The following is a 25,901-nucleotide window of genomic DNA, read 5'->3' as shown; positions in this document are numbered from 1 at the left end:
TCAAAGTGGCATACTGTGATGGCCAATGTTGAAAACTCTTCCCAGTGAGGCAATTAAAGATCTGTGAGGTTTCCATCTGTATCGTCAGCCAAATTCACTCATCACATTTAACTAATTAACAGTTTATAGAAAATAAAAGGGAAAAACATCTAACTTTCTTAATCTACTCTACCATTCTGGTCGTCTTACTTTCTACCTGTTGTGATATTTACTTAAGGAAATAGCCACTTACCAAAAAATCTACCTTTTTTAAAAAATTGGATGCTACTGACAGGAAATTAGATCCCTGTTTCCTTGATGATGAAAGTACGAGGATAGGAGAAGTGGGTCAAGAACACATCTTTGAATCGATCTATGTCGAGGGTACTGATCACTGATATGAAAAATATATATATATACCTCATTTTTAATGATTAAACCCGATAATTAGGAAATCTCCATTTAACCAAAAGAATCAAGATTTCCTACATGAACATGAGTTCAACCATTAGCAATGCTACTGAGAGACTGTATGGAGGAATGGCTATGAATGGGGTCTGGATCTCGATTTCCTAAATGTAAATCCAACTTCTAACCCTTACTAGTTGTGCATGGGACCTTGGACAAGTCAGCTAAAAGGTTTGTGCCTTAATTTCCTCACCTGTAATATGGGAGAAGTAGTAGTATTACTAGGATTGTTTTGTAAATTAAATATATGTAAAACATCTGGAGTAGTTGATTCAGCATATAATAGCATGATGTGACCTTAAAGAAACTACTTAACTTCTCTAAGCCTCAATAGAACACACAGTAGGACAATGCCTGGCACTGATGAAGTTTTAATAAACACTGCCCTTTTTAAGGTTTTAAGTACATATAAGAATATATTATTCCAAATAATTCCACAGGACTAGTTGAAATTATTTTGCTAAAATACAAGGACCCAAACCATGAATCCCTCCATCCTTAGTTTCTCAAAAATCAATTATTCTTATGTTAATGTTTCAGCTTTAGGAGATAGCAGAAATGTAAAAATACAAAGAACTTTCCAGATGTTTAACTTTTATTTGAATAAGGATGAATAAAGGGTTCTCTTTTTGATATAAGGGGAATCACAAACACTAACTTTCCCTAACTATTTAAGCTAAAATAATGTATTTTTAAAAATCTGGAAATATGGGAAGATGGTGGTAATAGTTGCAGCATACTTTTAAAATACTTCTTTCTTGTTTTGTTTTTTTGTTTTCATTTTTTCCCCTCAAGTTTTTATTTAAATTCCAGTGTAATATTGGTTTTAGGTGTGGAATTTAGTGATTCGTCACTTACATTCAAAGCCCAGTGCTCATCACAAGTGCCCTCCTTTATACATACCTGAAAAGAAGGAGAAACTCGATAACCAAAACACACGGTCGATATGTAAAACGAGGTAACAAGGTGTCCTAATAAACTTGGAGATTACAAACGGCTGAGGAGATGGCCACTGATGGTCTAGCACTGTCCACACAGGAGGGAAGAGGTACAGGGAAGCAGTGGGCAGCTGGGGCACCCAAGGGCGGGAATGCCAAGAGCCAACAGGCAGTCACGAAAAGCACGGGCTGCCAGTATGAGAAGAGCCTCACAAGGTTTTCCCATTCCCTTGGCAAATTAGTGCAAGAGCCCCCAGTAAAAACTGAAATACCTAGAGTGTTGTAGCTCCTATGAACTCTTAATGCTAACCACCCAGGACACCCTTTCAAGACAGGACCCAATCTGAGGATGGGTTTCTGAGGAGAAGACACACTGAGCTGAGTAGGGCTAACAGGAGTAAAGGAAGAGGTCTGGATAAAAAGAAGGACATGGATGGAAGCCCGGAAGTCTGAGAAAGCAAGCTTCCACATTTTCAGCAGGGCACAAACCCGACAGGGCAACGGGCCCTCTGAAGTGAGAATAGCTAACTGAACTCATTTTCCTCTCTAAAACGCAGAAAAAGTGAATTTCATATAAAAATAGCAAAGAACAACGTAAAATCTTATATGAAATTCTTTTAAGAAAAAAATAGAGAAGAGAATAACATTCCTATAGGCAGTGAAAGTGTACCAAAAAACACCCACCTACTCAAATAAGCATAAAGGCATTAGTAAAGCGACACACAATATTAAGAATAACATGAGTCAGAATTGCAATAATTCAGAAATGAGGGGATAACGAAGAACTAGAAATAAACAGAAAAAATCATTTTCCAATTAAAACAAACTAAAAGAATCCCAAGAACGAATAAATTCAACCAATAAAGCTTTAAGAAAAGTAGAAGATACAAATAAAAAAACTTAAAAAGTAAGGAAAGGAGTAAAAGGAATGTAAGCAAAAGGGGAAAATGTTAAAGATAGGTGAAGATCAAACATGTAAAATGAGTTCCTGAAGAAGAAAACCAAACAAGAGAACAGAACAAATATAAACACTTAATTTAATAACACTGTTCTGGGGCACCTGGGTGGCTCAGTGAATTAGCGTTAGGATCCTGGTTTCAGCTCAGGTTATGATCTCATGGTTCATGAGTTCGAGCCTCACATCGGGCTCCATGCTGACAGCTCAGAGCCTGTCTGGGATTCTCTCTCTCTCCCCCTCTCTCTCTGCCCCTCCCCAACTTGTGCTCACACACTCTCTCTCAAAATAAACCTAAAGAAAATAAAATGTTAAAAAAAGAATACTGTTCGGAAATTTAAAAAAATGAACCACACGTTTAAATGTATCATGTATATGAGCACATTACTGTCCCAAAATGATCTACACCAAGGTGTATTTTCATAAAGGCACAACACATTAAAGAAAAATACTGACAGTATTAGATAATAAAGAGAATATTGTCATTAGACTTTAAGAGCAATGCTTTATGCCAGGAGAAATGGAAAAATTAAAATATCAAGGAAAGAACATGTCACACAATGAGTTGATATGAAGCACAACCAATTTTTAAAGGTAAAAGGCCCAGACAAGCTATTACATGAAACAACTCTAAAAAATACTGTTTTTCAGGAGATTTTTCCTAAGGGATATAGCAGAAAAATGTGGTTCAGACAATTAAAATAAGTAGAGAGGCTTCAACATAATGATTCATGATGAACATTAATTAGTTACTTTTGCAACTAAGTCAAAAATGAATATTAAAGGGAGAAGTTACAGTATGCAGTGGCTGTATGATCTTAACACCACCGTATCAATAAAAATGCAAGGAAATATGTGTTAACTTTTTTCAGTAATCCTAATTGTGTAGGAGTAAAATAGAAGATGAACCATTGAGGTGCCTGAGTGACTCCATGGGTTAAGGTTCTGACTTCAGCTCAGGTCATAATCTCAGGGTTTGTGAGATCGAGCCCCACCCACGTCGGGCTCTGTGCTGACAGCTCAGAGCCTGGAGCCTGCTTCAGATTCTGTGTCTCCCTCTCTCTCTCTCTCTGCCCCTCACCTGCTCATATGGTATCTCTCTCTTTCAAAAACAAATAAAAATTTAAAAAAGAATTTTTGGAAATTGCTGATTTTTTACAGTGATAAGGAATAAATTATCTTGATAACCAGATGAATAAAAGGACAGATCTGAACATTTATTCTGTTTTCCTATATGGCACTGTTTCACTGAATAATCAAACAGGAGAGGAGATGACATATCTCTTAATAAGACGATGGAATTCAGGGCACCTGGGTGGCTCAGTTGGTTAAGTATTTGACTTCAGCTCAGGTCATGATCTCATGATTCATGAGTTTGAGCCCAGCGTCAGGCTCTGTGCTGACAGATTAGAGCTTGGAACCTGCTTCAGATTCTAGGTTCCCCTCTCTCTCTGCTCCTTCCCTACTAACACTCTGTCTTTGTTTCTCTGTCTCACTCTCTCAAAAACAAATAAACATTAAAAGAATTTTTTTAAATAAAAAAATAAAATGATGGAATTGGAAAAACTCCACTGCTAGAATTAGAACAGCACTATTTTATAACCCCAATTACTAATCCAATCTAGGTATTGGGTATCAACAAAACAGTGAAATTGAGATATCATTTGCTCCCTCCCTCCAAAAAAACCAACTCACGATAACCAACAGACTTGCCAAAGAGAGCAGATTTGAATTTGACCGAGCCTCCTTGCAGTGGTGCGCCCTCAACAAAATCCAGCCTGTGTGAAAGCCTGTAGTTCAAATGGCCTGTGCATTTCACAAATAAATTCTAAGTAAAACAAACGGATAGATGGAGAATATGTGCTTAAAAGGGACATAAAAGACACACTATGTATTTTTTTAATGGGGCAAGATTAAACTATAGTATCTACAGTGTGCTTGATAAATAGGGTGATTGATAAGATTTTATAGATATGATAAAAAAAATACAATAGAAATCAAGATAGTGGTCTTTTAGAGGCCTGGACAGATGCAAGTAGGATGGAGACCCAGGGAAGAAATTCCATTTTTTGGCTTGGGTGATGGGTATGAGGGTGTTACCATGATAATGATGTGCTAAGCTATACATTATGTTTTATTTTACAACAAAAATAACCTTTAAAAACTCACCATACACACACACTTCCTACTGTTAAGAAAGACAATTAGGAATCTATAAATCCATTAAACAAAGTGAATTCATGACCCCAGCTGGTGAACAGGTGCCCAAACTACCTGATTTTCTAAAGGTTTCTGCCAACTCTGAGGATTTTGAGCCACTCTCTGAAGGCTGTGTGAGGCAGAAGACAGGAGATAAAGGCTGGAAACTGCCCAAAGAGACAGCTCCCCTCCCACACACATAAATTTCTGACCCTGAAGAGCTAAATCAGGAGAGAATGAATAATAAACAAAGCCTATAAAGGAATTAACAAGAAAACTTGATGTTGTGTGGGTTTAGAAACAGAAACAAAGAAAACTCTTTCGTGAATTTATTGCCATCAACTGAAAACTATGCGCTTTGAATTAATAACTCTGTGTTCCCCACGTATCTTAAACAAGAAAAACCAGTGTGTGTGTGTGCACGCACACGCACGCGCGCGCGCGCACACACACACACACACATGACAAAGGAGAATTTAATTAAAACTAATCTTTGGTAGTTTTCTTTGGTGCCTGGTAAACCTCTCGACTCGACAGGACTTAAATAATTCTCACACAAAAAGGTCCAAGGTAATGAGTGGCTTAAAAAATAACCTAAAACACAAAAATAAAAATTAGTAAAAAGTTAGAAAATCATTTTGAGGAAATGATCTGGGATGCACTCCAGAGAAACAAGAAGTCATATACAAAAGGGAGTGGGACGCATGTAGGGTAGTATGGAAAGGTCTACAGCGCATCTAAACAGATTCCAGGAGCGATAACGAGAAGAGAAAGCATTAGGCAACATCTATACTTAAATTGTCTATGTTACAAAATAGTAGAAAATAATAAAAATAATCCAAATGATTAGAATAAAGAAAATTCTAAAGATAAGAAACCCTTGAAACAGAAAACAAATATATAATACAGAGGACCAATGAACCTAAAAGACAGTTTCTTGGGGGAAAAAACACAATAAAATAAAGAAAGTTCCAAGGCTTTGTGGGGGATGGGGAAGAGACACAAAAGAGAGAAGGAGGCATAAACAACATTAAAAATATAAAAAATTAAAAATATTGAAAAAAGGACAGATGGAACCTTAGATCTCACAGAAAGTACACAGATAACAAGATATAAAAAAATTCATGCCAAAAAATGAATTCATTAGTAAGTATTCATTAATAGATGAATTTCAAAAAAAAAACCAGCTACTAACACTGATTCGAGAAGAAATAGATAATCTGACTAACCCTATAAACAAATAATATGAATCTGTGATTTAAATTTTTCCTACCAGAGAAATGCCAACTCCAGACAGTTTTACTGAAGGGATCTTCTAAGATACTCCAGAGATTGAGAAGTCAAATGTTATATTAAGTCTTCCAGAGATTAGAAAACAAGGAAACACTTTCTAACTCCTTTTATAAAGCTAGGAACATCACACATGCTCTGTACAGCAGGAAGGAAAATGAGAGACCAACCATGCAGATGGGCATGGATGCAAAAACTGCTAAGTAGAATATGAGCAAACTGAACCTAAGAATATGTAAAGAGGATAAACATAACTAAATCTGAATTTATCCCATGCATCTAACATTGGTTTCTTCCAGGGAATGAAGTACACTGTAACACCAAAGAAGAAAAATGATTATCTCAGAAGATGAAGAAAAAAGTATTCAGTAAAACTCTAATACCTGTTGAATTTAACACATTTGGATGAAAGGGAAAATCCTTAAGAGTCTGTCTGCAACTACCACAGTGCTGTTCCCGTCAGTGAATTTCACACTGATTGCTGACTTGTGGAAGGCATCCACTTTGTGATCAGGAACAAACTGACGACGCTCTCTCTACTTCTGTTCAGTAGTGTGGGGAAGGTTCTAATCAGCACAGAAAGGACCAGAAAAACATGTAACAAAGCATAATCATTGGAAAGAATGAAACAAAATTCTCATTATGGGAGATGCCTCTGCAGAATTCCTTCCTCACAAATGACCCTTCAAGTAAAGTTTGTGATTTTAAATGCTTAGTAGGAATCTTGATTCAAGATTTTTTGGGGGGCGTCTGGGTGGCTTGGTCGGTTAAGCATCTGACTTCAGCTCAAGTCATAATCTCGTGGTTCATGGGTTCAAGCCCCACGTCCAGCTTTGTGCTGAGCTTGAAGCCTGCTTCAGATTCTGTGTCTCCCTCTCTCTCTGCCCGTACCCAGCTCATGCTCTGTCTCTCAAAAATGAATGTTAAAAAATTTTTTAATAAAAAAAAAAGATTTTGTTTTATCTACCTACCTACCTACCTACCTATTTATTTTGAGAGAAAGAGAGAGAGAACTCTCAAACTGGGGAGAGAGGCAGAAGGTGATAGAGGGAGAACGAGGGAGAAGAGGGGAATAGAGGCAGTGGGGGAGAGGGAGGGAGGGAGAGAGAGAGAGACAGAGGCAGAGAGAGAATCTTAAGTAGGCTCCACACTCAGTGGGAGCTCAATCTGATGACATTGGGATCATAACCTGGGCTGAAATCAAGAGTCAGATGCTCAACCAACTGAGCCACCCAGGTACCCCCTGATTCAAGATTTTGAAACAAGAATCTTGAAATGAGACTCTAGGGGCACCTGGGTAGCTCAATCAGTTAAGCATCTGACTTTGGCTCAGGTCACGATCTCAGAGTTCATAAGTTCGAGCCCTGTGTCAGGCTCTGTGCTGACAGCTTACAGCCTGGAGCCTGCTTCAGATTCTCTGTCTTCCTCTCGCTCCATCCCTTTTGTGCTCATGCTTTGTTTCTCAAAAATAACACTTAAAAAAAAAAGATTCTAAGCCAATTTCATTTTACTATACCAAAAGTGATCATGTAGAAAATATGATTTTTAAAATATAAAATATGATTTTTTAAAAACTAAATTACCTGGGAATATAGTGAACTGAGATGGCCAAACCCTTCATGAAGAAAATTATGAAATTCTACTGACAGTCATTTCAAAAGGACAATTAGACTTAAAAAATTAAATGTAAAGAGATATAGTTTGTAATAGAAAGGCTCATTGTCGTGACATCAATTCCCTTCAGAGTGATTTATAAATTCATTTAATTTCCATGAAAATTCCAACACAAAACTTGATAAGATAATTCTAAAACTTATAGGAAAGAGCAAAGAGCCAAGTACAATTTAGACACTGAAGAAGAACAAATTTTAGAGTATGTGCTCTCCCAGACAGCAAGATTTATACCAAAATTAGAGCAATTAAGACAATGTGCACTATACAGGAATAGATATATGGATCAATAAAACAGAGAAGAGAATTTAGAAACCTACATATATGGGGAGACAGAACAGGCTCTGCAAGTTAGAGAAGGAAATCAATGATAATGATTGGTTATATAAATCAAAGTGAAACTGGACCTTTACCTCCCATTAAGCCACAAAATCATTTCCAAGATAATGAAGACAAATGAAGGTTAACACTACCCAAATGGCAGGAGATAAAGGAAGAATATCCTTAGGATTGTGCTATGAAAGGATTTCTTTAAAAACATACCAAAGGTATAAACCAGAGAGAAAATATTAACAATTTGATTGCATTAAAGAATATCTAATTCCTCAAAGAAGTTTAGAAAGATAAACCACAAATTGGAATAAATTTGTGATATGCATAGTCGATAAAAAACCTTTACCTAGAAGTCACAGAGATGTTTATGAACCATTAAGAAAAAGCCTGGGGGGGGAGGCCGGGGGCGGGGGGAACACGGACAAAACAAATACAGTGACATTTATAAGAAAAGTAAATATAAATGGCTTATAAATATGTGAAAAATGTTTAATATGATGTGTAATCATTTAACATAAATTAAAACCCAAGAACCATTTGATACTCCCACCAAATTGGCAAAATATTTTTCATTAGTCACTATCAAGTGTTGGCAAGGATGTGAACCAATGGGAACCCTTCTCAACTGTAACTGGGAGAGTAATTAGAATAATTACTTTGGAAAACAACTTGTCATTATGTGATAACTTAAGTAGGTATATAACCTACCGCCTAACTACACTATCCCCAGGTTTAAACCCCAGAAAACTTCTCACATATGGAAGTGAGAGGAGTTATGAAAAAGAATGTTTGTAATGATATTGCTTGGAATGGCAAAAAACAAAAAACAAAACAAAAAAAAAACCCCTGGAGTCTACATAAACATTCATCAGAATCTGGATATATAAACTGTCATATACTCATAAAATAGAATGCTATACAACACGAAAAATTAATAAAATGAATATGGCACTCAGTAAGGACGCATCCCAAAAACACTCTGAACAAAAGAAGCAAATCACAGAAGAGTTTACAATAGGATTCAATTTATAATACTTCAGAATAAGCATATCTATGTACACAGACACACATAAACCTGGAATACATATATACACACACACACATATTCATATGTGGAATATGCATGTATGTAGTAAAATGACCAAAAGAAACAAGGAAATTCTTTTTTTTTTTAATGTTTTATTTATTTCTAGGAGAGAGAGAGAGAGAGAGACAGCGTGAGCAGGGGGGGTCAGAGAGAGAAGGAGTCACAGACCGAAACAGGCTCCAGGCTCTGAGCTGGCAGTCAGCACAGAGCCCAACGCGGGGCTCGAACCCACGAACCGCGAGATCATGACCTAAGCAAAAGTCGGACGCTTAACTGACTAAGCCACCCAGGCGTCCCAAGGAAATTCTTAACAAAGAAGCAGAATAGAGTTATATCTGCAGGAAAGGGAAGAAAATGTAAAGAGAAAAGTTCAAACATGAAGGTTCAACCTTCAAACATGAAGGTTCTAGATTACTACAAATGTTTTATTTCTTAGGCTGGGGGCTGGCCAGGCAGTAGTTCCTTTTGGTTATCATTTAAATTGAGCTGATAAATTTTGTTCATTTTTATGAATATTGTCCAGGTCAGTAAAACTGTACATACACATGTTTATATTAAAGGAAAAAAAAATGAATCTATGATATTTGAGCTAAGAGACAGCTATTGATATATTAAAGAGCTTTAGGCCACCCCACAAGGCGGTGTTTTTTTTTGCACAACCCACTGCAAAGTAAAACTGCCTCCAAGCCTGATGGTGGGCGCATCCTTGGGCCCTTCCAGTAGTGATTGTGGTTTTTAAATTTTTACTTCCAAATACCCATTACTTCCATCCTTGTCCACTGTGTTACTGTTGAAACAAAAACATGCTGCCATACACTGTAAGAGCCATTATTGCCAACAGGTCTAGGAGGTAAGACAGTATGGAGATGCCTGCTTGAGACATTCCAGGGGAATCAAACAGGTTGCTGGTACTTCCTTGCTAAAGAGTCAGTTGCACTCACTGTCTGTGGGTTCGAACCCCACATCGGGTTTCTCAGCTGGCGGTGTGGAGCCTACTTGGGATTCTCTCTCTCTCCATCTCCCACTCTCATGCTGTTTCTCTCTCTTAAAATAAACATATAAACTTAGAGATAAACACATAAATAAATAAGAGTCAGTTACTGTCCTGCATTTTTGTTGTTGTTGTTGTTTGTTTATTTTGGGGGGGGGCAGGGACGGGCTGAGAGATATGGAGACACAGAATCCGAAGCAGGCTCCAGGCTCTGAGCTGTCAGTACAGAGCCCAACGCAAGGCTTGAACCCACGGATGGTGAGATCATGTCCTGATTCAAAGTCGGACGCTCAACCGACTGAGCCACCCAAGCTCCCCTACTGTTCTGTATGTTTAAGTGAACAGTCACTAGTTGGAAGATGACTCTGCCGGTGCACTGGCGTCGGCAGTGTCAGGAGGGAGGCATTCTAAGAGGCCCATACAATAAGCAGGCTGAGATGACGGGACAGAATCCGAGGGCTCAGGCAAAGCAGCCTGGCCACAGGAGGTGGCTCCTGGAGCAATTTAAACGATGAGGTGATAGGCACTAAATGCAAAGGGAACTCTGAGGACAGGGCGATCTATCACTGCCAAGCTTATCTCCTGAAAAGAGGAGGACTCCAGCCTGCAGCTGTAACATTAAACTGTAATGTTTCCACTGGGATTTAGTGTGGCAAGTTTCCCCGAAGCTTCGGTTTCACTCAGTTAACTAATTATGAGAGAATGTGACATTGGTATTTACTTTTTCTACAGGGACAAATCATTCCCAGCAGGGGAGACAGGTTGTTATTTTTGTTCTGTTTTGTTTTGTCATTAAAAAGAGATGACTTACACAGTAGTAAATAAACTCTTGTTAGAGGGAGTTTTTTTCTTTTCCTCCATAATTCTATCAATTTACCGTTAACGCTGACAATCCTTTCTTTTGCTTTCCAGAGATGGGGGACATAAATGATCAAGAGTTGGATGTTGGAAGTGGGTTTGAAAATTAACTCTACTGTTTACTAGCCGTGTGATCTTAAGCAAGTTAGTTAGGCACTGTGAGCCTGTTTCCCCCACTAAAAAAAGTGAGGATAACACATCTACTTGGGATGAAATGAAGTCGTAGAGTTGAAGCATTTTAGCAGCGTGCCTCTGTACTAAAAGTGCTCAGTAAATTTTAGCCTTTATTCTTAATGACTCTGATTCCACACTATACAAATAGTAACAATTTACATTCCTTTATGCCTTGTATGGTCAGTTTTCTATGCGACTCCGCATCTCATCATGAACTGTGTCTTTACCTTGTCACGATAAGCTACATTTTGTATAAACCATTTACCTCTTCCCCATCCCCATATAAAAAGGTTTCCAATGTAAATTTAATATTTAATGATAATGTTGAAGGAAACAGATTTTGGCTCCTCTTCTACCCCCAGTACATCTTTTAACTTCTCTATTTTTAAAGTTCATTTATTTTTGAGAGAAAGAGAAAGAGAGCTTATTTATTTTTGAGAGAGAGAGAATCCCAAGCCGGCTCTGCACTGTGCAGAGCCTGATGCAGGGCTTGACTGACAAACTGTGAGGTCACGACCTGAGCCAAAACCAACAGTTGGACGCTTAGCACACTGAGCCACTCAGGCGCCCCTCTTTTCACTTATCAAAGGCAGTATGCAACGCTGAGTAAATATCAGTAATAAACCCACACCTCCTCATTTACTGCCTGGATAATAATATCGTTGTGTTTGGGGTGTTTTTAACAAATTGGAAAGTGATTTCACAGATGATCTCCCACTTGAACTCATAATTCCATGAGGTAGACAGGGTCAACCTGACTTGCTCCACCTCACAGATAAGGAAGTGGAAGCTAATAGAGGCTAAATGAAAGGCCATGATATTCAAGCTTATTTTCTATGAAAGGTAATCTGTGGGAATAGAGAATGCCAGGGATACTGGATCAGAAAATTAGATTTTCTCAAGAACAAAGTCTGTTTTGAAGACAGCCAGAGCAACCAGTTACTAAGAGTGAAGAGAAAAGTAAGGTCACCGGCAGTAAGCTAATAAAATAGAAAGTCAAGAGGCCTGGGGCTTTATATTTCAATTTCACAATCCATTTGCCCAATAAGCCTCAGTTTTTCTATCACTAAGTTTGAGAAAGCAAAAGTGTCACTTCTTACCATTCTTAAAAGCACACATATTGCAATGTCATCATCGTGTCCAAATGTAAGCTTGATGACAGAATATTCAGGAAGCTTAATTCTAACCACAGAAAATATGAACACTTAAAAATGCATAAACATGAGAAAACATATTTTAAGTGCTAGTAGAAAAGGACAAAAATATGTTTCCAAGGTTACATGAGCTAGAAGATGATGGAGAATTAATAATATTACATAAGGCAGCACTGTAATTTCAAATTACATATTTGCAGAAATTTTTGCAAGAAGTTGCAGAATCAAACTAAGAGGCATGGTCTTGTAATAATTTTTTTGAAGTCATGAAAATAAAAAGCCCTCTCACTTGGATAATATTTCTTTAACTAATACTAGTTCTATTAATGTTAGTTAAGTAATTAATACTAGTTAAGAACTAGTTGTACTAGTTCTTAAAATGATCAGTTCTGAAGTACTATTCATACTGAGCAAGTCTTTCTGGTGGTAGTCATTTTCCAAGGACTTTCAAGGTCACTGCCAAAGGCTCACTGATAGCTCATAGCCCCTTAAGAATTCCTTGCATACTAAAGACTTGCAATTCAGAAATCCCCCCACACCCCTTTTTTTTGGAATAGGGGATAAGTTCTAATAGACTGGAAGGCCAAAATAAGCAAAAGCCACTTAAGGGAACCATAGTTCAAAATAAAAACCAAAACAGCTTTGAGTCATTGGAACTTGGAGGCCCAAGGACCTGTAACCATGTAATAAAAAATCTGGTGGTACCAACACCAATGAGCAAAATAGCATACCATAATAGGTCATCATTTGGTGACTTATTTCCTAATTCTTAGTTAATAGGTCTGAACATGATTTGCTCTGTGATCTTCAGAGAATGTGATACGTCCTCATTTCAGTATTATGAGAGATCTTATAATATGGCAGAACAGACTTGCCTAAAACTCCCTCTCTTTGTTCTAATTCATTCATTTAACGAACATCTGTTGAACCTTGACTATTTGCTGGGATCTGTATCAAAGAACTCACAGCCTAGCAGGGGAGACAGGTAAATCAAGCATCAAATTTATGTGTCAGATTCTAGAAGAAAACTATTTATTGCAAATGATAAGTAGGTCACAAAGCTCTCGCAGAAGATGAGATGATTAGCAAGGTCTCACATGGTAAGGATAAACTGTGTAACTCACAAAACAGTGGAGGAGCTTCCTGTCACAAAAATAGCACTGATAAAAGCAGAGAAACATGAAAACATGGTGAGGTCTAGAAATTAGATATAATACTGCATGGGTAGGAGAAAGGGGAAAAGAGGCCAAAAGAAGCAATAAGCAGTAGAGGTAGACAAAGATTTCATCATTTAGTTTTCCTATTCCACGTGAAGATACAATCTTGGAAAGCTGAATACAATGATTCGTCTACTGATAGGACTTTCTCCCATAAACAGTGGGAGTAGATTTTTGCTCTAGAATGGTCAGTGTGGTGCTATCTCAATATACAGTGAACTGAAGGATAGGAAACTAGGGCATGGATATCAGAAGACAATTTTAAAAGTCCAAGAAGACATGGAGAGGCCCCAAGCTACAGCCATGGGGATGGAAAAGAGAACAGAGATAAAAGAAATATAGTTATATGGAAATCAACTTGACAATAAACTATTTGTAAGAAATNCTTGGAAAGCTGAATACAATGATTCGTCTACTGATAGGACTTTCTCCCATAAACAGTGGGAGTAGATTTTTGCTCTAGAATGGTCAGTGTGGTGCTATCTCAATATACAGTGAACTGAAGGATAGGAAACTAGGGCATGGATATCAGAAGACAATTTTAAAAGTCCAAGAAGACATGGAGAGGCCCCAAGCTACAGCCATGGGGATGGAAAAGAGAACAGAGATAAAAGAAATATAGTTATGGAAATCAACTTGACAATAAACTATTTGTAAAAAATAAAAATAAATAAAAGAAATATAAAAAACAACCAGAGGTAATACAATTTAGTGGCCAAACAGAATGAGGGGATGAAGAGGGAAGTTTGCAGTGCTTTCATGTGCTTTACTTAGCTGGCTGAGGGAATAATGGTGCCCATAGCTAAATTGGGGATGGCATGAGGGGGAATGCCAGTAGTGCTCAGGGTACTGTTGTATTTCTCTTTTATAAGATTAATCACATTTCACTTTATGTTGCAGGAGGTATGTGTCATTCCACCACCCCCTTCGCCACAAGACTCATAAAGTTCCTTGATGGGGAAAATTCTGTCACATACCACGTTGTCTCTGTATATAGCCCCCAATAACATATTTGTATAACATGATTATGTAGTATGATGGATCCATTGTAGACACTCAGTGAACATTTTTGAATGACTGAATGAATACATGAACAACTCCAAAAGTTAAATGTGGCAATACTATATGTTTTATCTTTTGAATGAAATAATAGTGTCACAAATGCAAATAACTCACCTCAGCTGGTTAATAATTCATACCACTACAAGTTAGGCTCATTTCAGACTCATAACACCACTAGCAAATTCCAACGTTCAATCTTGAAGGGACTTTTGGAAATATCTACTACAAACTCTCATTTTAAAGATATAAATCTGTGATTCAGAGATGTTACATGGCTAGCCCCTCATCACAAAAAGTATCCAGGGATGGGGCCGAAATCAGGCAGATAAATTATGCTTTGTAATATTTGTCAACCAAAATGGTCACATATAGATTTGAAGATATAAGATACCACATTTAGCCAGAATGCATGGAGTTTTTAAAAGTGCTTGATATTTCACACACAAAAAATATACAAGGCCAACATCTTAGGAACACTTTCTCAAATAATTCTTGCCTCTGACAGTGAAATGCAAGAATGGAGCTCAACTTTTAATCCTGAATTAGTATAAATAAGACAGATTCTTACCGTGATCCTCTGAAGAGACTGGTGACCTAAAATGAGATAATAAGCATGATAAATGTTTTGTAAATGACACTTATAATTACAAATACAATAACCATCAAGAATAATCTCCTAGAAATAGACCCCCAAATTCAGTTAAATAGAAAGTCAATAGAGTAGACAATATAATTAATCTGTTGGTTGTATAGTTCATTCTAATCAATAACTCTCAAAGCTTACCTGGATTGGTTGGGTGATTGGGGTTTATATAATTTCAGTCCACTGCATGGTGTTATAGGACTGCAACAAACTTAGTTAAGTCTGCATTTATCACACACAAATAGAAAAGTCAGAGAAATGTGGTAATGGATGGAATCCTGTGATATCACCAAATGCCCAAGGCCAGGCTTCCAGAGAAAATGCCAGGGATGAAAATAAGCACCAGATGGAGTGTAAGCAAAAAGAAATCTGCTTGGATGGTAAAAAATGAGACAGAAGTAAAATAAATGGTATGTGCCCTTATCATTATTGGGCTTTGTTTCCATTCTTTGTGGAACTGAATGTTCGAGTGAGCATGACATAGACCCTCTGGGTGCTGGACTCATAGTTCTAAACCTGTAAGAACCAGTTTGAGGCAAGACAGCAACCACTGGGGTTCACAGAACTTTTATAAGTCAATGGCTCTTATGACTTTTTCATACCATTTGAAGCTCAGCCGCAATTGTTAGGAAGGTCCCAATGAAGCATCTTATCAAACACTTCACAATAAAGACCTTTCTTTCTGCCTCAGCTGACTACTCATTGAGTTACTCTGAACAGTACAGACACAACCCTGAAGATGAATTCCCCTCACACTTGAAAGACACAGTCTTGACCCCACCAGATCATGCTTTCCTTGGGATAAAGTGAGATATGCAATTCCCTACACACAGAATTTTGAAGGGAAATACAAGAAACAAGCTGGGAAGCGTCCTCTCTTCTAAACGACCAGCCTGCTGGAGTCCAAAGCAGGGACGTGACCAAAGGCTAGCACAAGAGTTTTTAATATAACTAGTATTTATAAGACATGATAATGAATGTTGGGGCAAGAATGATTTGGTAGGGGTGTGCAGAGGTTGAAGGAAGATTTTAGCTACTTTGGGAAGCTTGATAATGCTTTATTTTACCTACTAATTGGTAATCTTTTCGTCTATTATGTGAGTGATCGGTAAAGTATAAAGACACAGCAGTAACGAAGGGAAAGCCTTGAATTTCTTTTAGTAAAGTGTCAAATCTTTTCAACTTTACATGCCTTGTCAAGTAAACCTCTGCATGTGAAAACAACAGAGGGTCCCCAGATTCCAGGAGGGGCAAACCTGACATCTGGGTCATGGTCACAGGGAGGCTACAGGCTAGCCCCCCCCTTCCACCCCCTGCAGAGTCAGCTGGCCTGTCCAAGTGAAGCCAATCTATGCTCTCCTTGGAAGTGCCGTATTTTATACCATCCACACACTAGTCCTCCCCACGGAGTTGTGAGCAAACAGAAAAATAGGGCCATGTCTCACTTAGTACAGAATGGGCCCCTGCCTGAAATTTGTTGAACTGAATTAATGTCAGCACCACCACTCTGGTGTTTCGACACAGACACATTCTGGAGCTCCTCAAAAAAGTCATCACATCGCCTTCAAATTACCTGCCAGACAGGTTTGCCAACTGCTAGGCCAGCCATGAGGGAAGGGCCTATGGAGGAGATAAGCTCCAAGCTCCATAATGGGGATAACGTGAGCACTCTCAGGGCCAAAAGACATCCAATGCACCCAGCAGCAGAGACCCACAATCTGCGATTAGATTTCCTAATCTAACGATTGGGAAAAAACACGGAGGGGAGAAGAGTGTTGACTAGAGATGAATGGGATTGGAAGGTGAGTCTACTGAGAAGCATATATTTGAAATAAGATAATTTCTTAAGATACCTCGGGCATCAAAAAGAGTCAGCAGCAAGGTAACATCTTCAGCCCTGGTGTTTTGTGACGGGAATTAAGCAAAAACACATCTTGGACTGTTGCAATTAATTTCTCACAGAGCTATAGGAACAAAGAAAAATCCATGCCAACAGACGACTAAATGCCTCAGGTGGAAGGCTTGCAAAGCAGAGCTTTTGATGGCTTTCTGTGAAGGCAAAGCACTAATATTAAATCTGAAAAATTCCAGATGGTTTCGTTCAAGTCCCAAGGGGATGCATTCTGAGGTACGTCCAGGCAGTGGGGAAGAACTATCAATTTCAGAGTGTTTTCTAAGGATTAGTCATGTTGAGTTTTCTGTGCTGAATGTCTCCCACACGCCTGGATTTGTGGAATTTTAAGACATATGGAGTATTTCAATCCTCACTCAGTATTTCACCTTTTGCTCTTAACGAGTCACTAAATTATACTACTGAGACATGCACATCGTCCATTATTGCTGGAAATGGGCATAAAAAGTTTTACAGAACTTCACTCAGGAGAGAGGAAAATTCATGAAATCAGCAATATAAGTACTTATTTTTAAAACAGAGAGGTTGAACCCCAGGAATAGATAATCTTCCTCAACCTGACAACTGAGGAATGCAGGCAAGCTCACTGTGTATTCTTCCCAGTGCACCTGCAAGACTTGTGTTCTGTTCCAGACTGTTCATTTCTCCTCCATATATACTTTATCCGGGAGATAGCATCTGTGCTCATAATGCAAACTATGACCAGCATTCAAATAACTCCAGGATTTAAGGGTCTTCCTCACCTCTTTCCTTAGTACTAGTCTTTTATTACGGTCCACAGAATATCTACCCTTGATTTTGCTTAGTTTTATTTGTTGTGTGAAGTTTCTTTTTTACATTTTTATTTACATTTCTTTCAAATTCAGCAAAGTAAAATAATAACAACAAAAACCCAAGTCCTGGACTTTAAAAGCTCCCTCCTACTTTCAATCTTCTATTTATGATGACTCAAACCTCGATGATAATTATTATTTGAGACTCTATTAGGCACCACGGCCTGTGCCTTGCGACAGGGATACAAAGATGAACAGGATACCAATTTCAAGGAATTCAGTCTAGTGAAGGAGAAAAATATGTAAACACATGATTACAGTGAAAACAGTATAATCATCAAAACATGTATGAAGTAAAGAGGGAGCATGGGAGAGAGACATATTCTGTTCTAAAAGAGTGAAAGGAGACTTCAGAAAGCAAGGGCCATGTAAGCCAGGCTTGGAAGGAAAAGCAGAAGCTTGTTAGTTAAGTAAGAAAGGAGAAGAATCCTAGGCAAAAGCAACGGGCATATGACAAGGAATCCAGACAGGAAATTTCATAATATGTTATCAGGCAGACAAGTAACTCAGTGTTGCTAAAATGTAAAGGAGTAATTAGTTGGGACTAGAGACAGAAAAGGCAGGGGCCATTTCATACGGGGCCTGATGGTCAATTTCATAGTGTTGGTAATTTAACCTTCTAAGCTAAAAGAAGTGAGGTTCTGAAGCAGTCACACATTCTCATTTGTGCTTCTGATCAGGCAGGGCGCACAGAGTAGAATGAAAAAGAATAAAGGCAGAAGACAAGTTAAAAACCATTATTGAAAAGCTGTTCTTCTCTTTGAGATTCATGAAAAATAACAGGGAGAAGGAGAATCAAAAGGAAACATTATCTTTGACTAAACTAGAAGATGCCTATAAACCAAAATCATCTATAAAGAAGAGCTACCAAGTACAGTAAACATTGGACCAAATTTCAGGGAGACAGGGAAAGAGTATTTTGATCTCAGACAACTTAAACGATATAAGTTCTACCATGTGCCACAAAACCTGGCAGAGAGCCCTCTGCTCTGAGCCAGGTATCTTGCTTGCTAGCTAAAAGTAGAGTCAAACCCCATAGGGTAATGTTGCTAAAAAAGAACTCGAAAACAGACCCAAAGTCAAGCTTCCAGAAACACACCAACCCACTGTCCCTAATTATCTGTTCCAAACTAGTGGTTCCAAAAAGAACTCCTCCAATACAAATATAAGTAATAAAGAAAAAGGAACCAGCATGATATCCACATGAAAATACTCCAAGGAGAAAGCAGGATAAGTATCTGCTGACAAAAAGAACTTAAGACGGGAGTACACTGAAAAGAAAATGGCGGGACGGGCTGGGGGCAGGTGAAAACTGTTAACAGATTTCCATGAAATTCAGAATTGGGAAAAGGGAAGAAGGGGAGGAAGGAAGGAATAAAGGATGGAATAGGGCCTCTGCAAACAGAAACATAAAGAAGAAATACAATAATTACAAAATAGTCCTAGTACCACAGCAGAGGAAAAGAGCAAAAGTTGGTCCAGAGTTTTTGAACTAGTAAGTTATAGAAAGAGCTTGAGGGTTCTTTCCATTGTGTCACCACTGCACTCGGAAAGAATATTAAAGGAAGCTGAAAGGTGAATAATAACTAAAAATATATTAAGATATAATCCATTCATTATTCACCCATTTCAAGTATCTGCTTTGTGAAAGTGTCTTGCTGTTTTTCACTTTGATTTACTTCTCTATAAATTTTTTCCAGCTTTTTAAGTTTTTATTTTAACTCCAGTTAGTTAACATACAGTGTTATATTAATTTCAAGTATACAATATAGTGATTCAACCCTTCTATACAACACACCATGCTCATCATAACAAGCGCCCTCCTTAATACCAATCACCTTTTTTTTCTTAAATTTTTAATGTTTTTATCCATTTCTAGGGGAGAGAGAGAGAGAGACAGCGTGAGCAGGGGAGGGGCAGAGAGAGCGNTCATTATTCACCCATTTCAAGTATCTGCTTTGTGAAAGTGTCTTGCTGTTTTTCACTTTGATTTACTTCTCTATAAATTTTTTCCAGCTTTTTAAGTTTTTATTTTAACTCCAGTTAGTTAACATACAGTGTTATATTAATTTCAAGTATACAATATAGTGATTCAACCCTTCTATACAACACACCATGCTCATCATAACAAGCGCCCTCCTTAATACCAATCACCTTTTTTTTCTTAAATTTTTAATGTTTTTATCCATTTCTAGGGGAGAGAGAGAGAGAGACAGCGTGAGCAGGGGAGGGTCAGAGAGAGAGGGAGTCACAGACTGAAACAGGCTCCAGGCTCTGAGCTGGCAGTCAGCACAGAGCCCGACGCAGAGCCCGAACCCACGAACTGCGAGATCATGACCTAAGCGAAAGTCGGACGCTCAACCGACTAAGCTACCCAGGCGCCCCACCAATCACCTATTTAACTCATCCCCCAACCCATCTCCCCTCTGGTAACCATGAGTTTGTTCTCTATAGTTAGGAGTCTGTTTCTTGATTTGTTATTTTTCCTCTTTCTCTTTGTCTTATTTTGTCTTTTCTTGTCTTGTTTCTTAACTTCCACATGAGTGAAATCATATGGTATTTATCTTTCTCTCATTTGCTTATTTTGCTTAGCATTATTCTCTCAAGTTCCACCCATGTCATTGGCAAGATTTCATCCTTTTTTATGACTGAACAATATTCATATATATATATATACTACATATACATATACAATACATGTACTACATCTTATATATATATATACTACATGTATATACATACATATATATGTACTACATTTTCTTTATCCACTGATCAATCGATGGATACTTGGGCTGCTTCCAAAGTTTGGCTATTATAAATAATGCTGCAATAAACATAGAGGTGCATATATCCTTTTGAATGAGTGTTTTTGTATTCTTCGGGTAAATATCCAGTAGTGTGATTGCTGAATTGTAGGAGAGTTCTCTTTCTGAGGAAACTACAGTTTTCCACAGTGGCTGCACCAGTTTGCATTCCCAACAACAAAGCATGAGGGTTCCTTTTTCTCTACATCCTCACCAACAATTGCTGTTTGTTGTGTTGTTGATTTTAGCCATTCTGACAGGTGTAAGGGGATATCTCATTATAGTTATGATTTGCATCATAACTGATGGTCATGGATGATAAATATCTTTTCATGTGTCTGTTGGCCCTCTGTAGGTCTTCATTGGAGAAAGTTCTGCTTTTTATTTTTGGGGTGTTGAGTTGTGTGAGTTCTTTATATATGTTGTATAACTAACCCTTTATCGGAATGTCATTTGCAAATATCTTCTTCCATTCAGTAGTTTGCTTTTCAGTTTTGTTGAGTGATTCCTTCTCTGTGCAGAGGATTTTTATTTTGATGTAGTCCCAAGAGTTTATTTTTGCTTTTGTTTCTCTTGCTCAGGAGAACTATCTAGAAAAAGTTGCTACAGCCAATGTCAGTGAAATAACTGCCTGTGCTCTAGCCTTCTAGAATTTTTATGATATCAGGTCTCACATTTAGGTCCTTAATCCATTTTAAATTTATTTTTGCATATGGTGTAAGAAAGTGGTCCAGTTGCTTTCTTTTGCATGTTGCTGTCCAGTTTTCTGAACATCACTGTTGACGAGACTGCCTTTATCCCCTTGACTATTCTTTCCTGCTTTGTTGAGGATTATTTGACAATATAGTTGTGGGTTTACTTCTGGGTTTTCTATTCTGTTTCATTGATCTATGTGTCTATTTTTGTGTCAATACCATACTCTGTTTTGATAACTATAGCTTTGTAATATATCAAAGTATGAAATTGTGATGCCTCCAGCTATGCTTTTCTTGGTCAAGATTGCTTTGGTCATGCGAGGTCGTTTGTGGTTCCATACAAATTTTAGAATTGTTTGTTCTCACTCTGTGAAAAATGCTGTTGGTATTTTGATAGGGACTGCATTAAATCTGTAGATTGCTTTGAGTAGTATAGACATTTTAACAATATTTGATCTTCCAATCCATGAGCATGGAATATCTTTCCATTTCTTTGTGTCATCTTCAGGTTCTTTCATCAGTGTTCTATAGTTTTCAGACTATATAGGTCTTTCACCTCTTTGGTTAGGTTTATTCCTAGGTTATCTTATTTTTGGTGCAATTGTAAATGAGATTGCTTTCATAATTTCTCTTTCTGCTGCTTCATTATTAGTGTATAGAAATGCAATAGAATGGTGTACGTTGATTTTGTATCCTGCAACTTTAATTTGCTTATCAGTTCTAGCAATTTTTTGGTGGAGTCTTTCAAGTTTTTTATACATAGTATTGTGTCATCTGCAAATGGTGAAGTTTTACTTCTTCCCTGCCAATTGGGATGCCTTTTATTTCTTTTGCTGTGTGATTGCTGTGTCTAGGACTTCCAGTACTACGTTCAATAAAAGTAGTAAGAATGGACAAATTTGTTTTGTTCCTAACCTTAGGGGAAAGCTCTTCATTTTTTCCTATTAAGGACGATGTCAGCTGTGGGCTTTTCAGATATCACCTTTATGATATTGAGGTATGTTCCCTCTAAACCTACTTTGTTGAGGTCTTCTATTGTGAGTGGATGTTATCCTTTGTCAAATGTTTTTCTGCATCTACTAAAATGATTATATGGTTTTTATCCTTTCTTTTACAGATGTGATGTGTCGTGTTGATTGATTTGTGAATATTGAACCTCCCTGGCAACTAGAAATAAATCCCAGTTGATCATGGTGGATGATTTTTTAAAATGTATTGTTGGATTATATTTCCTAGCATTTTGTTGAGGAGTGTTGCATTTACATTCATCAGGGATACTAGCCTGTAGTTCTCTTATTTAGTGCATCTCTATTTAGTTTAGGTATCAGGGTAATGCTGTCCTCACAGAATAAGATTGGAAGCTTTCCTTCCTCTTCTATTTTTTGGAATACTTTTAGAAGAAGGGGCATTAACTCTTCTTTAAATGTTCAGCAGAATTAGCCTATGAAGCCATCTAGCTCTAGACTTGTGTTTGTTGGGATTACTAATTATTAATTCAATTTCTTTGTGGTTATTGATCTGGTCAACTTTTTTATTTCTTCCTGCTTCAGTTTTGGTAGTTGATATGTTTGTAGGAATTTATCCATTCCTTCTAAGTTGTCTAGTTTGTTGGCATATAGTTTTCCATAATATTCTCTTGAAGTGGTTAGTATTTTTGTGGTATTGGTTGTTTTTTCTCCTCTCTCATTTGTAATTTTATTCATTTGACTCCTTTGTCTTTTTTTCTTGATAAGTCTGGCTAGAGATTTATAAATTGTACTGATTTTTTTCAAGGAAACTGCTTGTGGTTTTATTAATCTGTTCTATTTTTTTTAGTTTCTATATCACTTAATTCTGCTCTAATCTTTATTATTTCCTTCCTCCTGCTAGTATTAGGCTTTGTTTGTTGTTGTTCTAGCTCCGTTAGGTGTAAGGTTGGATTGTTTGAGATTTTTCTTGCTTCTTGAGGTAGTCTTGTATTGCTGCTATCAACTTCACTCTTAGAACTGCTTTTCCTGCATCAAAAAGGTTTTGGACCCTTGTTTTCATTTTCACTTGTTTCCATGTATTTTTAATTTTCTCTTTAATTTCCTGCTTGACCTACTCATTGTTTAGTGGCATGTTATCTGATCTCCATGTATTTTGGTCTTTCCAGATTTTTTTTTTCTCGTGGTTGACTTCTAGTTTCATAGTGATGTGGTCAGAAAAGATACATGGATAATTTTGATCTTCTTGAATTTGTTGAGGCTTATTTTTTGGGCTAATATGTGATCTATTCTGAAGAATGTTCCATGTACACTTGAAAAGAATGTGTATTCTGTTTTTAGGATGGCAAGTCCAGAACATATCTGTTAAATCCATCTGGGACAGTATGTCCTTCAAAACCATTGTTTCCTGGGGCACCTGGGTAGCTTAGTTGGTTAAATGCCTGACTCATGATTTTGGCTTAGGTCATTATCTTGTGGTTTATGAGTTCGAGCCCAACACCAGGCTCTGCGCTGTCAGTGGGATTCTCTCTCTCTTTCTCCCTCTCTCTCTTGGGATTCTCTCTCTCTTTCTCCCTCTCTCTCTCTCTGAAAACGAGTAAATACATGAACTTTAATTAAAAAGCCATTGTTTCCTTGTTTATTTTGTTTAGATGATCTGTCCATTGATGTAAGTGGGATGTTAAAGTCCCGTACTATTATTATATTATCATCAATTAGTTTGTGTTTATTATTAACCGTTCTATGTATTTGGGTGCATCTTTGTTGAGTGCACAAATATTTATAATTGTTGTATCTTTTTATGTCCAACAATTGTTAGGTTGTTTTCTTTTATTATTATATAGTGTCCTTCTTTGTCTCTTGTTATAGTCATTGTTTTAAAGTCTTTTTTGTCCAATGTAAGTATTGCTAATCTAGCTTTCCTTTGACCTCCATTTGCATGACAGATTTTCTCTATCCCCTCACTTTCAATCTGCAGGTGTCTTTAGAGTGAAAATGAGTCTCTTGTAAGCAGCATATAGATGGGTCTTATTGTTTTTAATCCTATGTCTTTTGATTATTGCATTTAGTTCATTTACATTCAGAGTAATCACTGACAGCTATGTATTTATTGTCATTTTATTATTTGTTTTGTGGTTGTTTCTGAAAATTTTCTCTTATCCTTTCTTGTTTTTCATGTTTTGATGATTTCCTTTAGTGATATATTTGGAATTCTTTCTCTTTATTTTTTTGCATATTTATTAATATATGGTTACCATTAGGTTTGTACATAATCTCCTCTGCATATAGCAGTTTATATTAAGTTGATGGCAGTTTAAGTTTGAACGCATTCTTTATTCTTTTCCTCTCCATGTTTTAGGTATATGTTGTTATATTTTACATCCCTTTATTTTGTGAGTTTCTTGATCCATTTTTTACAGAAATATTCATTTTTACTCCTTCAGTTTCCTACCTTTATACTGTCACTTTTGGTCTCTCCTCTCCACTCCAAGAGTCCCCTTTAATATTTCTTGCAGGGCTGGTTCAGCAGTCATTAACTCCTTTGGTATTTGTTTATCTAGGAAATGGTTTATTTCTCCATCTATTCTGAATGATATAGCCTTGCTGGATAGAGTATTCTTGGCTGCATATTTTTCCCATTCAGCGCTTTGAAAATATCATGCCACTCCCTTCTGACTTGGAAAGTTTCTGCCAAAAAATCCTCTGCTAGGCTTATGGGTTTTCCCTTGTAAGTTACTATCTTCTTTTGTTTTGCTGCTTAAAAAATTTTTTCTTTATTAACGTATTTTGCCAATTACAACCTGTCTTGTTGTCTATCTGCTTTTGTTGATTCTGATGCAAGTTCTCTGTGCCTCCTGGATCTGGATATCTGTTTCTTTCCCCAGATTAATGGAAGTTTTCAGCTATTATTTCTTCAAATATATTTTCTGCCCTCCTTTCTCTCTTGCTCTTTTGGGACTTCTATAATGTGAATGTTATTATGTTTAACGAGAGTTACTGAGTTCCCTAAGACTATTCTTAGTCTTTTTGCATAATTCTTTGTTCTTCCTTTGTTCAGCTTGGTTGCTTTCCATTACTTTGTCTTCTAGGTAATTAATTCCTTCCTATGCTTCTTCAAGCCTGTTGTTGATTCCATCAAGCATGTTCCTCATTTCATTTATTGAGCCCTTTATCTCTGCTATGTTATTTCTTATCTCTGTGTTAAGGGTCTCACTCATATCTTCCACTCTTTTCTCAAGTCCCTTGACTATCCTTATGATCAGTGCTTTAAATACTCCATCAGGCATGTCACTTACATCTATTTCACCTAGATGCCTGGCTGTGGCTTTGTCCTGTTCTTTCATTTGGGATAAATTTCTCTGTCTTCTTATTTGTCTGTCTCTGTGCCTGTTTCTCTGTATTAGGAATGTCAGCTACATCTTCTATTCTTGAGGGCAATGGCCTTAAAAAGAAGAGGTCCTTTAGTGCCCTGCCATGTACAGTTCCCTGTTCCCCAGGGACTGAAGTTTCCAGGAGTATCTCTAATGTGTGCTGCATGTGCTCTTCTGTTTTGTCCTGGTCCCTTCATCCTTCAGGCCAGTCATCTGCAGAGGTTCTCTTTGCCTATTGTGAGCAGTGTTTGGTCCCTGGCCTGAATGTGCTGTGTTTTAACTAGGTTTGCTCTGATCTG

General features: G+C 37.4%; 1 protein-coding gene across 4 annotated transcripts in view; it reads right to left on the bottom strand.

Moving 5' to 3' along the window:
• DGKI (diacylglycerol kinase iota) overlaps positions 1-25,901 on the bottom strand; it is a 247,430-nt gene that overhangs the window by 34,661 nt on the left and 186,868 nt on the right. For all 4 annotated transcript variants that reach the window (XM_077781022.1, XM_077781018.1, XM_077781021.1 and 1 more), the window contains one exon: positions 14,945-14,970. In XM_077781022.1, coding sequence (XP_077637148.1) covers positions 14,945-14,970 — 26 coding nt within the window. The remainder of the gene's footprint in view (positions 1-14,944; positions 14,971-25,901) is intronic.

This window comes from Crocuta crocuta, unplaced genomic scaffold (genome assembly GCF_008692635.1).
Source record: "Crocuta crocuta isolate KB4526 unplaced genomic scaffold, BGI_CrCroc_1.0 scaffold228, whole genome shotgun sequence".
NCBI lineage: Eukaryota > Metazoa > Chordata > Mammalia > Carnivora > Hyaenidae > Crocuta > Crocuta crocuta.
The sequence above is the reverse complement of the archived record's forward strand: the minus strand, read 5'-3'. Positions and strand labels throughout refer to the sequence as shown.